The sequence below is a fragment of the Bubalus bubalis genome, chromosome 14 (assembly GCF_019923935.1).
Source record: "Bubalus bubalis isolate 160015118507 breed Murrah chromosome 14, NDDB_SH_1, whole genome shotgun sequence".
In the NCBI taxonomy this organism is placed as follows: Eukaryota; Metazoa; Chordata; class Mammalia; order Artiodactyla; family Bovidae; genus Bubalus; species Bubalus bubalis.
Window position 1 is genome coordinate 49,268,898 of NC_059170.1, and position 14,822 is coordinate 49,283,719.

Sequence of the window (14,822 nt, forward strand, 5' to 3'; positions counted from 1 at the left end):
GGAGGCGCTATAAGATTTATAATGCAATGGAGAAATAAAACTGTGGAGCTGGGTGCTCCAGGCCAGAGACCTACAAGCCCCTGAGCGTGGGTGAGACTGCAGCCCTGGCCACAGCAGCTCTGCTCTGCCCCATAGGTTGACATCCTCGGTGGCTGAGCACAAGCGTGCTGTGCGGCCCAAGCGCCGGGTCCAGGCTTCCAAAAACCCCCTGAAGATGCTGGCTGCGAGGGAAGATCTCCTGCAGGAGTACACTGAGCAGAGACTGAACGTGGCCTTTGTGGAGTCAAAGCGGATGAAAGTCGAAAAGTGTGAGTGTGGGGCCCACCCCCAGCTGTGTGCTCGGAAACTGGGGGAGCAGGTGACTTCATCTCTCATTTTCCTGCCCTGCAAAGGCCAGCCACAGTGCCGAGACACTCACGAGAGACAAATGAGCGCGTTTGCACACACGCATGCACACCTGCAGAAAGCCTGCTTAGAAGGTGAAGGCTTCTCACAGAAACTCTTAAGTGTGGCCCATCTGTTCACTTAAAGTCAAAGTGTTAGTCACTCAGTCGTGACTGAGTTTGCGACCCCATCGGCTGGAGCCCAAAAGGCTCCTCTGTCCATGGGGATTCTCCAAGCAAGAATACTGGAGTGGGGAGCCATTCCCTTCTCCAGGGGATCTTCTCGACCCAGGGATCAAACCCAGGTCTCCTGCATTGCAGGCAGATTCTTTACTGTCTGAGCCACCAGAGAAGCCCTCTATTCATTTAAGTCTTTTTGAGTTTTCTTTCCAGAGGCTGGAGGAAAGGGAGGTTGGGCTTTGTAATTTAGTCCATTTCCAAACTTGGCATTTCTCCACCCCATTTGATTCTAGAGGAAATTTGATCTCTCCTGGGCAAGTGTCCCACATCCCTGCTTTGCCTAATCCTAGGTTTTATGCTGTTAATTAAAGTACAAACCAGTGCTTTTCACTTTGCTTTGGAGAGGACCTCGGGCTCCTTGAAGTTGGGATGTGGGCTGAGAGGAGTGGTGGGAGGGGGCAAAAGGGGTAGGCAATGATGAAAGTAAGAAGCGGTCCCCAGGCTCTGTTTCCACTCCGGGCTCAGCCATCAGCTCTCCTCTGCCCAGCCACATGGGGGTCCAGCTCTGAAACAGCGGTTGTCCTGGTGGGGTAGTGGCATGCATAATCTTGCGAGTCTGAATATTCTTGCTATCATTTTTATTTTCCTATAGCACTCATAAACCTACTTACCAAAGTTGTTTTTTGTTTTTAGAAATAGAATATTTAGATGAGGTGGTTGAGTCTTTTCATTATAATTGTTTTACTAAATACGTATATTTCAAATTCCGAGCCATATGAATTGTGAAGTGGTGTTATATGTCTTCAGTGTTAGAACTTCATCCCAGCGAAGTAATTTTCCAAGTTTCTCTCTAGCATGCATGGGAGAAGGCGATGGCACCCCACTCCAGTACTCTTGCCTGGAAAATCCCATGGACAGAGGAGCCTGGTAGGCTGCAGTCCATGGGGTCGCTAATAGTCAGACATGACTGAGCGACTTCACTTTCACTTTTCACTTTCATGCATTGGCGAAGGAAATGGCAACCCACTCCAGTGTTCTTGCCTGGAGAATCCCAGGGACGAGGGAGCCTGCTGGGCTGCCGTCTATAGGGTCGCACAGAGTCGGACATGACTGAAGCGACTTAGCAGCAGCAGCAGCATGCACATATTTTTTAAAACAAAGAACTGGAGAAATAAAGATTTATTGGCACAGATTCTGTGTACTTTAATTCTGCCTCCACTTTTCAGAGGCATATGTACATTTGTTGGTTCACACTGAGAACCTAGCGTCTTAATACAATCTTAAATCTGAGAGGAAAGGATCCCAAGAGATCATCTAGTTGTTCACTTTGCCTCCAGGAACAGATGAGAACTAAACCAAGCCTTACAGAGTGCCTGCTTTTCTGCATATAAAGACTTTGGATGGAAGATATCCAACAGTCCCCCTCAGGAAAGCATTTCAACATCTGAACCCTGTTAGGAATTATAACAGCTTTAGTGGAATTGCAGCAAATGAGTTCAGCTCCTAATTTTATACTGAGGTTGTTGGTCCACACTCATTTCTTATCTCTCTGCATGGATGGGTTGACACCTGTCAACAAGCATTTATATTTTCAATCCTGTGTTTAATTCCTAACACAGAGCTTCACAGAGCTCATCAGACGAGAGTATGTTTTCCCCATCAGGACTAGCTTGAAAAGAAAAAAGCAGTGATTGTTATGCATGATCACAGAGTATGAACCTTGTCTTTTCTCCCAAATGTCTCACTGCCCTGTGCTCTCTTTCATCCTTCAATCCTCCCAGTGTCCGCCAACTCCAGCTTCTCAGAAGTCACCCTGGCAGGGTTAGCCAGCAAAGAAAACTTTAGCAACGTCAGCCTGCGGAGCGTCAACCTGACGGAACAGAATTCCAACAACAGCGCGGTGCCCTACAAGAAGCTGATGCTGCTGCAGATCAAAGGTATTGAGAGCCGAGAAGATGACGCATGACCCCAGGTTTTGTCTGGAGGCCTGAGTTCCCCCCACTTGCCTGACGGGGAGGGGACACATGCTCTGGAGAGCCCACCGGGCACTACCACATCTAACCCCAGCTTTGCAAAATCCCACGAGGTAGGAAGCATTTGGCTCCTGAGCTTGGTGACGGGCCCCAGGTCCCCACAGCTGCTGAGCAGCAGAGCTGACTGTGACCCTGGTCCACCTGATCCCAGAATCCTAGCTCTTGCTGCTGTGCCCCTTCCCGTGACCCTGGCCACACACTGCCTGTGGTCACCAGATGCCCCCGCGGCCATCAGAGTGTTCGCCCCACTCTGTCGTCCTCACTGAGGTCAGCAGGAGTCAGGGAGCCAGAGGGAGAGATGGGCTCTTGGAGAAGGGAGCGAGGGAGTGCAGAGAGGTGGCCAACACCCTCCCTCCCCTCCTCTTTAACAAGGAGCCTTCCTCTGCAACCAGAGGGCTCTGGGCTGCCCTGCAGTGATTAGCTGCCCCCCCAGCAGTACTGCTGTAGATTCAGGCTCAAGACAAGGAGGGCGTATCCTCTGCTTCGCTGGTGGTTTCCAGTTTGTGTCTGCACGACCACTGTCCTTTGTAGCATATTTAAAAGACCAGTGACAAGTGCAGACCCCCGCCTCCATTCCCATGTTGTAGCGCCAGGGCGGCACTCTTGGTGTGACTATGGGAAGATGAAAGCCATTTAGGAGAAGGTGTTGGAAGCTGCACAAGGCAAGGCTTCCCTCTAAGCTGGTTCCTCTATAGACTCAGGGTTTCCGAGAACCAAGAGGTTCTCTGAAGGGCGTTCTGATCGCCCAGCCCACAGAGGCTGTTAAGTGTAGGAGGTGGGCTGAGTGGAGAGAGACCAGGAGAGGAGTGGGAGAGGGGAAACAGGGAGTTTGCCAACATCCCTGTGGAGGGAGCCTTAGTGGATCCACGTGCTGTAAGAGGACACCGCTAGTGGTCCTGGTGGTGACTCTTGGGACATGCCACCAGGGAAAGTCATCCACGAGGCTATGACCTACGCCCCCCGGGTCACGGGAGCTCAGGTGAGCAGAGACTGGTCAGGAGGCAGAGTCAGGAGCAGGGTTGCTCTGGATGTGAGGTGCATCCCGGCGGGTCCTGCTGGGACTGGGGCCAGGGCTCCTCTCGGGGAGACCGTGACCTCTGCCCCGTGTTCAGGAAGAAGACACGTGCAGACGCGGCTGGTGGAGCCTCGCGCCCCCTCCCTCAACAGCGGGGACTGCTTCCTCCTGCTCTCGCCCCATCACTGCTTCCTGTGGGTCGGAGAGTTTGCCAACGTGATCGAGAAGGCGAAGGTCAGTGTCTAAGCAATGAGAGTAGCTTGGTTCTGCGTCTCCTTTAGACACAGGACATTCTTCCAGTGGCCAGACCCCTAGAAAGCTTCTCAAAGCCTCAGTGTCTCATTCAAGTGAGAGGGGATAGTCTTATTTCTTTTCCAGAATGTCTCTGCAACAAGCCTCTCATTAAGTGCTTCAGGGAGATGTTTTCAAAGGAGTCTGACCTATGCCCCCAGGTTTTAAGTCCTGGTTCATCGTTTGTAGAGGAAGAAACTTCCTCTACATCACTTCCAAGTTGTTTATCCGGGGTGCTAATGAAGTTCCTTCTCTGATATACTGAGTGAGATTTTAATGGGAAAAGGCCAGGAAATGGGAATTTTTTTCTTTTTATTGACTTACTGATTTTTAATTGACTTATAGTTGATTTACAATGTTAATTTCTGATTTACAGGGTTAATTTCTGCTGTAGAGCAAAGTGGTTCTGTTATACATACATTCTTTTTCATATTGTTTTTCTTCCCAGGAGACTGAGTATAGTCCCCTGTGCTCTACAATAGAACCTCAGTGTTTATCCATCCTGTATATGCCAGTTGGCGTCTCTAATCCTAAACTCCTACTCCATCCCTCTCCCACCTCTCCTCCCCCTTGGCAACCACAAGACTGCTCTCTATGTCTGTGAGTCTTTCTGTTTCATCGATAGCTTCATTTGTGTCATATTTTAGACTCCACATATGACATCATATGGTATTTGTCCTTCTCTTTCTGACTTCACTTAGTATGATCATCCATGTTGCTGCAAATTTTGTTTTTTTTATGGCCGATTCGTAGAATGGGTGTTTTTAAAAGCACCATGGATGATCTGTTGAATTTAAGACTAAGACCTGTTGCTCTAAAGAATGCATTCCCTCTAGTCCTTGAGTTACATTTCCTTGACTTTGTAGACAACCCCCAACCAGTGGTGCCCCTGGCCCCTGTGGTCACGAGGTTTTCCTTTCAGACACGCACCATTTCTCTTCTCTGATTTCAGCCTTAGCCCATCCACCACCTGGCCTTGGACTTGTCTGCCCAGATAACTGTGCTCCTCTCTCTGTTTAGGCCTCAGAACTCGCGAGTTTAATTCAGACCAAGAGGGAACTTGGTTGTAGAGCAACTTATATCCAGACTGTTGAAGAAGGAATTAATACACACACACATGCAGCCAAAGACTTCTGGAAGCTTCTGGGCGGCCAAGCCAGTTACCAATGTAAGAGTTTACTGTATCTCAGAGAAGAAGACTGGCTACTTCTCCTCTCCTCCTTCCTTCTTCCAAACCAGCCGCTCTCCAGTGGAAAACATAACATCCCCTTACTGTTCTTATCCCAAAGCCGCCGGAGACCCAAAGGAGGATGAGCTCTATGAAACGGCCATAATAGAAACCAACTGCATTTACCGTCTGATGGATGACAAACTCGTTCCTGATGATGACTACTGGGGGAAGATCCCAAAGTGCTCCCTCCTGCAATCAAAAGAGGTATGGCAAGGGCTCTGCCTTGGCCCTGGGCTGCCCAGGAAAACAGACAAAAGTGCCCAACAGACACTAGCCAGGGTTAGTGCACATCACAGACTAGAGACATCTTGTTTGGGGTTTTTTGGCTGCACCTTGAAGCATGTGAGATCTTAAGTTCCCCAACCGGGAAACGAACCCACAGCCCCTGAAATAGAAGAACAGCGTTCTTAACCACGGGACTACCAGGGAAGTCCCCAGAAACATCTTTTTAAAGGCTCCCAATTTGTGACTTCAAATCATTGCTGCTGTCTTAGATGCTAATTGTTTATTCACTAAGCTGTGTCTGACTCTTTGCGACCCCATGGACTGTAGCCCACCAGGCTCCTCTGTCCATGGGATTTCCCAGGCAAGAATACTGGATCGGGTTGCCGTTTCCTCCTCCAGAGGATCTTCCCAACCCAGGGATTGAACCCATGTCTCAAGTGTCCTGCACTGGCAGGCAGATTCTTTACCACTGCGCCAACTGGTGTTAATACAGAGTTACAGATGTTGTTCCGAGGAGGCATGGGGCAGTGAAGGCTTTTCTGTTTTAGGCCAAACATAAATATGACTCAGGCCTGTCTTTTGATTTCTGTATAAACATTAAACATCTTTCAGTCCTTGAGTTTCAGGAATCATAGGTGTATATATAATTTTTAGGTTTGCCAAGTAAACCCATGAATTTTTATCTCACATAAGTAAAGATTTATTAAATATAAACAATAAATATTTTTATTGTTTTTTCTGACAAGTATTTATTAAATATATTAAATATTTAATTTAATTTTATATTTAATATTTTATATATGTGGGCTTCCCCAGTGGCTCAGCAGTAAAAGAATCCACCTGCCATGCAGGAGCCACAGGAGACGTGGGTTCACTCCTTGGGTCAGGAAGATCCCCTAGAAGGGGGCATGGCAACCCACGCCAGTATTCTTGCCTGGAGAATCCCATGGACCGAGGAGCCTGGTGGCTGCAGTCCAGGTCACAAAAAATCAAATGTGACTGAAGCAAATGAGCACACATGCATACGTGTGTTTGTATGTATGTGTACAAATGTTTGCGTGTATGTGTGTGATAGAGTATATATATGCAGAACCATTAAGTATTCTGAATGTTGAGAAGAAAGTGGAAGACACAACGGGACTTTAAATTTCATTGGGTAGAAAAGTATTAGAAAGAATGTCATCTGAAGCTAAATTGATTGTCTGATGTGAATGGGCATTTAAAGGGAGAAACACGGTCACGGAAAAAGAAGTAATCAGGAATAATTTTAATGATAAGGTGAAATTGAGTCTAGTTTGCTTAGTAACTTAGTTTGCTTAGTAATAATAATACTATTCTTAAGTAGAATTCCCAACACAGGGATCGAATCCAGGTCTCCTGCATTGCAGGTGGATTCTTCCCCCAGCTGAGCCACCAGGGAAGCCCAGGAATACTAGAGTGGGTAGCCTGTCCCTTCTCCGGGGGATCTTCCTGATCTAAGAATTGAATCGGGGTCTCCTGCATTGCAGGCAGATTCTTTACCAACTGAGTTATCAGGGAAGGTTGGAAATGAAGACAGGAATTATTCTAGGAAGAACAAGCAACAGGCATGGAAATAAGAAATAGCATTGTGTTCATGTATTCATTCAACAAACCCTAGTGAGCCCAACTGCAAATATAAGTACAGGTTTGTCTCTGCCCTTGAGGGTCTCGGAATTGTACAGGGCGGAGTCCTGTACAATCACTGGGTGCTCAGTGCCACGTGAGGTTGCCTGTATAAGTTAAATGAGTGAATGACAGGAGGGGAGAGAGTAAGGGGGACGGAGGAAGACATGCTTAAATAGCTCTTATGCCTCAGAAGTGCTACATGGCCTGAGCCTTCAGAGGAAGGGTTAACTTGGGCACTTAGGTCAACAAGATAGAAATCACACCCACGGAGTGGAGGCTGGCTTGGCAGGATGGCACTAGCTGCCAGGTCTCTTTGTGTCTGTACTGAATGCTCCATTAGGATTTAAATCATCGCCTGTCTGGCTCACTGTCACTAGAGACCCTGGTTCAATTAGAACTTGTCCTTGGAGTTAACAGATTTTTCTGTGCCATTTCCCCAGGTACTGGTGTTTGATTTTGGGAGTGAAGTTTACGTGTGGCATGGAAAAGAAGTCACATTAGCACAACGGAAAATCGCCTTTCAGCTGGCAAAGCACTTGTGGAATGGAACCTTTGACTACGAGAATTGTGACATCAACCCGCTGGATCCTGGGGAATGCAATCCCCTCATTCCCAGGTACTGCCGGGCCCTCGGCCACCTCCCCCCACCGCAGTGATTAACCATCACCTTTCTTGGATTTTACTTTCCATAAATGATCACAATGCAGTACCTTGATTATTCACAAAAGGAACGGTGCTTTAGCTTTTCCCTAACAAATACAGAAGTACGGATGGCGAGGTCGTCTGGATGGTGTTCCTGTTGTATTTTATTTCTTAAAGTAAATTGGTGCCACCTGCCGCATTCAGGTGCTGCTGTGCCAGATGAATAGCAGTTGTTTAAACAAATGCCTTGCTCATCTGAAAAGCTTGCCAAGTCCTGGAATCCAGCCATGGATCTGTGGAAACCATGCCTCTCTGTCTGGTTTCACACCTCCCTAGCATAGCCCTTGAATTCCAGGATCCACCATTTGTTTAGATGAGGTTTTTGCCCTTTTAGGGGAAGGGAGGATGTGGTATTGAAGTAATGATTGTAGTTATTTCCTACAGTCTACTGGACTTTGCAAAGTCATCTTGGAGAAACAGCCAAAGATGCACAAAACTCTCAGAAAGATGATCTTGAGGAAAAAATTCTTACATCCAAATGATCAGTGTTTTTTATTTCTTAACTACCAGGAAAAAGAAGTGCCTTTAAATTATGCATCCCACATAATACATTAGAAATTGATGCAAATGGCACATTGAAACTGCTTTTTAACGTTTTCCATTGAACTTATATACAGATTTCAACTAACCTACCTAGTTTCCTGTTTTAAAATCCAATTCTTGATTTTATTATTCATTGTCATTATAGAAAAAATTCAAAATGATGTCAGTGTAGGTGAAAAGTTTTCAAATCCTTTTTAAGCACATTTAACACAATTAGTACTGAAACAACTAGTTTTTTTAAGAACGAAAGCTAAGACTAACAGGAATATTTTACTTGCTATAGTAAAAGAAAAAAATACCAAAGCATAAAATCTGTCTGATGGACAATTCGGTCATGATGTCATCTGAGATCTGAAAATACAGAGGAGTGGGTATCCCGCCTGCTGGCTCTCAGCACCTCTGAGACCAGAAGCACTAGGGGAGCTCTGGAAAAAATGCATTTGGTGGATCCAGCCCAGGAGATGTGCTTTCGATTTAGGTGGGTGGGGCTCATGTGTCAGCATGTCTTAAAAGCTCCCCAGGGATTTTAAGGTGCAGCCAAAATAGAGCACCCAGCCCTTCTTAACAGACAGGAGACCGAAACCACTGAGGAGTCATGGCTTCACCCAGCTCAGACCCACGAGTCAGGACAGAGGGGAGGGTCACCAGCTTCACGCCCTCACACTGCAGACACTGCTGGCCGTGCTCCCTGGCTTCACAGTATCCAAGATGAATTTCTAAGCTGAGACCAAAGTGCTTGTTCTGTAAGCACCTTAGCAAGTCTGCAAAGTGGAATTTATATAAAAGACAGTCACTCAGCTATTTTCTGTTAAGGACCACAGTCTTTAAGGTAGTCCTAAATTTTCCACAGTTGCTGATACTTGGTTCCTGAAGTCCCACCAGAGTCTGCAATGGAAGTGTTTGCATGAAGTGCCTCATCCTTTTGGGTCCCTTTGAAAACAGGCAGCCCCTTGCTGTGCCTTAGCTGTGATGCCAGAAGCTGTGGTCTGGACCAAATAGGACATGATGAAGCAGGGGCCACCCCAGGGCCCAGGAAGTACTGCCCGTCCATCTGAGGGACCCAGTTCACAAGCCAAGGCTGATTAGGAAGGATGAGAAACACCTTCACCTTATCCTTAGGGCTCACCCTCTTCTGCACGTCTTTTCTCAGCTCTCCCTATTTCTAAGTTAGCTGTGTTCCAAGCTCAGTGCCGGATTCTGAGACCCCGAGACAGTACAGACCTCCTGGCTGGGCTGGGTGGCTTCCTTTCTCTTTTCATTGTGTTCTGCTCAGCTGCTTCCAGTCCAGTGACCTAGACATAAATGTGCACAAATTCACTCTATGATCTATGAGAGTATGTTCATTTAGGGAACAGAGGAGAATTTGTTCCTGGAGACTGGTAGTCTCCATTGTGACATGACTTAAGAAGAGAACTCAGGGTGAACGCAGATCCCTCCCTCTATTCATGGACTTGAAGGAAACATGCTGAGGCCCTTTGGATGGCCGTGGGCAGAATAAAGCAGGTGAGAGCGACCCGCCTGCGACTCCTGCCTTTGCTGAACTCCCAGACTAGCCTGTTGCCCTCCGGGACCCCGACGTGAGGATTTGCTAGAATGCAAGGCAGGTCCAGTCCTGAGGTGCATCACATCACATTCAGGCACATCAACTCCAAGGAAACAAAACCATGCAAGGCTTCAGGCTAAAATAAGAAAGTGTCATTTATCGGGTCACATCAGTGAAAACCAACCATCCATTCTATATACTGTTTACATATTTGGTTTTCTCACTAGCCATGTGTGCTGGGTTTGGACTTCTTAATTTCAATGTGACTTATTTAATCTTGGTTCTTTTCCCATCCACTCCTCCCACCCCACCCCCACCCTGCAGGAAAGGACAGGGGCGGCCCGACTGGGCAATATTTGGGAGACTTACAGAACACAATGAGACGATCTTGTTCAAAGAGAAATTCCTTGATTGGACAGAACTGAAGAGACCTAACGAGAAGACCGCCAGCGAACTCGCGCAGCACAAGGTATGCAGGGTGATCAAGCCCCAAACCTCAGAGCTCGGTTTGAGTCCATGCCAAAGGGGCTTGGATGCTACAAGCCCTCCTGGCGTTTGCTAGTAGAACAGCAAACCGGTTTCCAGCTACATTCTGACTCCAGGAGGTGAAAATAGCTGTGTTTCCACCTCCAGGTTTATAGGTGTCACATTTACAGTCATGGTGTGTGTCCCCTAAATGCATCCTTTCCTGAAATGCGCTGGGCAGCCTGAACGCCATCCTCTGAGGCTGTCCCATCACCAGGGAAGCAGTGATGCTATAGCTGCGAATGCAGAGGCAGCTGAGCCAGCATGTCTGTGTTCCCTCTTAGGATGATGCCCGGGCAGAGGTCAAGCCTTACGACGTGACGCGGATGGTGCCGGTGCCCCAGACGACAGCCGGCACCGTGCTGGATGGGGTCAACGTGGGCCGAGGCTACGGGCTGGTGGAAGGGGACGACCGGAGGCAGTTCGAGATCGCCAGCGTCTCAGTGGACGTCTGGCACATCCTGGAGTTCGACTACAGCAGGCTCCCCAAGCAGAGCATCGGGCAGTTCCACGAGGGTGATGCCTACGTGGTCAAGTGGAAGTTCATCGTGAGCACTGCAGGTCAGTGAGCACTTGTGTGTCCTCCTAGCCCCACCGTGGCCATCGTAGCCGCCGGATCCAGACTGAGTGCGTGTCTGCCCCCAGCCGCCGGCGCAGGGGCCAGTCTAGTCATTCCTCATGAGAACCTTGGGAATAGATTCCTAACACCCCAGCTTGGCTAGCATCCCTGGTGCTTCCCTCTAGTCGCCTGGCATGGTGAGGTTTCCCGGCCGCCCTCGGCCCCTCCCCTGCCCCATCCCCAAAGGTCTTCTAGAAAAGCAATGATTTGCCCCTGCATGACATTAGTATTTACCCCTTGATTGGATGCTGCCGAAATGGAAGGAACACATGGCCGATGGTACAGAACTGAAACCGAACGGTGTCGTCACAGTCAATCCGTGCACGGAAAGATTTATTCAGACTGAAAGAAGTATTTCCTCTAAGGCTGAGAGTCCTAACAGTGCTCTATGTACCTGGCAGGGTAAATACATGGTCCCACCTCCCCATGGACCCCACAGTGCTGTGCTCGTCACATGGCAAAAGAGCAAAACTCTCCATGGTGTGATTTGCACTAGGGGCAGTGAGGGTGGAGAGCGGTGGATTGGGGAGAAATCATCCCTTTTTCTTGCCAAGAAGCCGCCACAAGTCAAGTGATCCAGTGTCCCTCATTCCTACGCGTTTAGAGACAGTTTAGCACAACTTGGTGATTCCGAGTTTCACTTGCCAAGGGAGTTTAGTCACCTCCTCCTGGCCCCCTTGCCGTCCGGGTGTGGCTGCCCACCAGGCACAGGGTGGAGGCCACTGGTGGCTTTCAAACACTGACTTAGAACCATTTGGTTTTACCTAATTTATCCACTATACACCCATTAATCAACAGGTGGCGTTTACTGAGCACCTGCTCTATAAAGAGGACACTTTTAAAATTTATTATTGAAGTATAGTTGATCAACAGTGTTGTATTAATTTCTGCTGTACAGCAGAATGATTCAAATATATATACACACACATATATCCTTTTTCATGATTTTCCATGATGGTTCATCCCAGGATATTAAATACAGTTCTGTGCTGTACAGTAGGACCTTGTGTGTCCTTCCTGTATTACTAGTTTGTCTTTGTTAATCTCAAACTCCCAGTCTACCCCTCCCCGACATCCCCTCCCGCTTTGGCACCCGCCAGTCTGTTCTTTATGTCTTGTTTCTGTTCTGTAGACAAGGTTATGTGTGTTGTATTTTAGATTCCAGATGCCAAGTGCTATCATACAGCATTTGTCTTTTTCTTACTTGGTATGATAATCTCTCCATCTTGTTGCTCAAATGGCATTATCTCATTCTTTTTTCTGGCTGAGGAATATTTCATTGTGTGTGTGTGTTTACACCACATCTTCTTTATCTATTCATTTGTCCACGGACATTTAGGTAGCTTTCATGTCTTGGCTATTGTAAATTGTGCTTCTATGAACATATGGATGCATGTATCTTTTTCAATTATGTTAACAGTTTTTTCCTGGATATATGCCCAGGAATGGAACTGCTGGATCATATGGTAATTCTTGTTTTAGTTTTCTGAGGAACTTCCATACTGTTATCCACAGTGGTTGCACCAACTTACATTCTCACCAACAGTATAGGAGGGTGTCCCTTTTCTCCATACCCTCTCCAGCATTTATTTGTAGATTTTAAAATGATGGTCATTCTGAATGGTAACAGGTGATACTTCACTGTGGTTTTGATTTGCATTTCTCTAATAATTAATGATGTTGAGCATCTTTTCAACTGCCTACTAGCCATCTTTATGTCTTCTTTGGAAAAACGTCTATTTAGATCTTCTGCCCATTTTTCAATTGGGTTGTTTTCTGTTGTTGAGTTGTATGAGCTATTGTATAGTTTAGAGATTAAGCTCTTGTCAGTTACATCATTTTTAAGTATTTTCTCCCATCCCATGGGCTGTCTTTTCCTTTGGTTGTAAGTCTGATTAGGTCCCATTTGTTTTTGCTTTGATTTCTGTTGCCTCGGGAGACTGACATAAGAAAACACTGGTGTAATTTCTGTCATAGGATGTTTTGCCCATGTTCTCTCCTAGGAGTTTTATGGTATCAGGTCTTATATTTAAGGAATAAGAGACTTTTTTAGGGACCATGTGACTGGACAGTCACAGGACATAGGACTGGACACTCAAGACCCCTTTTCTCCCCAAGAAGGCCTCCCAGCTTGGAGGAAAGGCCCTAGACCCAGGGACCCTACAGCCTGGGTCTGAATCTTCTCAGGAGCCACTAACTGTGCAAATTGGGGAAATTTACATAACCTGTCTGAGGCTCGGTTTACTCACCTGGCAAATGGAGATTATAATACCCTGCTTGCCAGGGTCCTAGGATCGGGTATGTGGGATGTTTAGCATGTAGAGGTGCAGACATCATCATTGCTGACCTTCTCAGCATAGCTCCTGCATTGAACTGGAAGATGAGATACCATGGGTCCACCCCAGTGATAGCAGTTCCCAGAGGGTCTCTGTTGTGGGTTTAAACTCTGGGGTGAACTGCCAAGTTGGACACTGAGTACTCATCTGTGCTGCCTGGCAGTTGAGACAATCAGCAGGAATTTAGTGGGAAAAGACCTACTAACCTTTGATGTTGTGGACATGGGACCAGTAAGGAGCCACTTTCAAGAGCACCCGCTGTCCTCAGCCTTAAAAGTAGAGGAAGGGAAGGGGCTTGCTGTTTTACAAAACCAGACGGGGGAGCTACCATCTGAAATTTACTTGTCTCCTTTTCTTAAAAAATAAAGGTCAGTGAATGGATGACTAAGACTATATGAAAATGAATTTAAAAAACAGATCTCAGATTTCTGAGAGGCCCCTGAGAAATGCTGATGTGACCTGGGCAAATACTTTGTGTTTCTCCCCAGTGAACACAGGGTACATGTCACAGCCAGACCCTGCGGCAGGCACCTTTATGGACAAAGTGACAGCTTTGATGAAGCCCAGCTGCGGAGGATTAAGGGAAGCCAGGCAGCGTTCAGATTCCAGGCCATCCCTCTGGGAGCAGAAAAGCAGAGCCTAACAGCATTTGCAGCTGCTCTGTGGTCATCACAGAAGCCCTGGCCCCTTGGTGACAGCTGGTCCAGTCCCCACATCACTCAGACCCACAGGGGCTGCACCTGCAAAGGGGACTGAATTCAAGGTGCCCTGTGGGCAGGCCCAGCAGAAAGCAGCTCCTGGTGACACAGCACTGTCACCCTCTTGGCTGACTCTGGGCAGTCTGCTCCTTGGGATGTGAACTGTGACCAGGGAGACCAGAGGCCCCAGTGGTCAGTGTCCTGCCCCAGATGCCACCTCAGGTGCTGCAGGATGTGGCTCAAGTCCCCACAGGGTCAGGGAACAGGCAGCTTGGGGTACCCAGTGATGCTGGGTCAGGCCCCACCGGGGCCCCATGCAGGAGTCAAGTTCCTATTGTAGGAGGTTGGCTGCAAGACCACGTGCTGAGCAGTTCACGTGGCTGAACAGCCACCACCTGTTTTTTGTTTCTTCTAAACGCAACTCCTGATAATGACCTTCCTCTCTGAAGTAGGTGGATGGCAGCATGCAGCAACACGTTACATTCAGCCTCGGGTCAGGGCCGCAAAGAGGACAATCCAGAAGTTCTTAACATAGAGCTTAACTAATACAGCTTAACCTTTGCTAAAACTAAAAATCAATACATGCATCAAAAAGTAAGTTGTACACAGGATTAAATTCGGGGTATGCTGAAGAAAATTGCAAGGAAAATTTGTGAAAACTTTTATGGAATATTTTTAAGGGAACATAGTCCTATTTTAGGTATATGTAGGCAAGCCCATTTTAGAATGTTAGGGTGCACAACACTGATTATTTAAGTATGAACATATATTTAACAGACTGGTAACAAATTCCAAGACGTGTAAACTGCTGTGATAACTTTTAAGCATCTCTCTCCCTAGTAGTAGTCTAA

The 14,822-nt window shown here is 47.3% G+C and overlaps 1 protein-coding gene across 17 annotated transcripts in view; it reads left to right on the forward strand.

Annotated features, from left to right (window-relative positions):
- Window positions 1-14,822, forward strand: part of SVIL (supervillin) — a 253,158-nt gene that overhangs the window by 223,636 nt on the left and 14,700 nt on the right. For all 17 annotated transcript variants that reach the window (XM_025264270.3, XM_044928044.2, XM_044928045.2 and 14 more), the window contains 8 exons: window positions 136-308; window positions 2,345-2,500; window positions 3,709-3,845; window positions 4,923-5,070; window positions 5,192-5,337; window positions 7,446-7,621; window positions 10,118-10,262; window positions 10,603-10,879. In XM_025264270.3, the coding sequence (XP_025120055.1) occupies window positions 136-308; window positions 2,345-2,500; window positions 3,709-3,845; window positions 4,923-5,070; window positions 5,192-5,337; window positions 7,446-7,621; window positions 10,118-10,262; window positions 10,603-10,879 (1,358 nt within the window). The remainder of the gene's footprint in view (window positions 1-135; window positions 309-2,344; window positions 2,501-3,708; window positions 3,846-4,922; window positions 5,071-5,191; window positions 5,338-7,445; window positions 7,622-10,117; window positions 10,263-10,602; window positions 10,880-14,822) is intronic.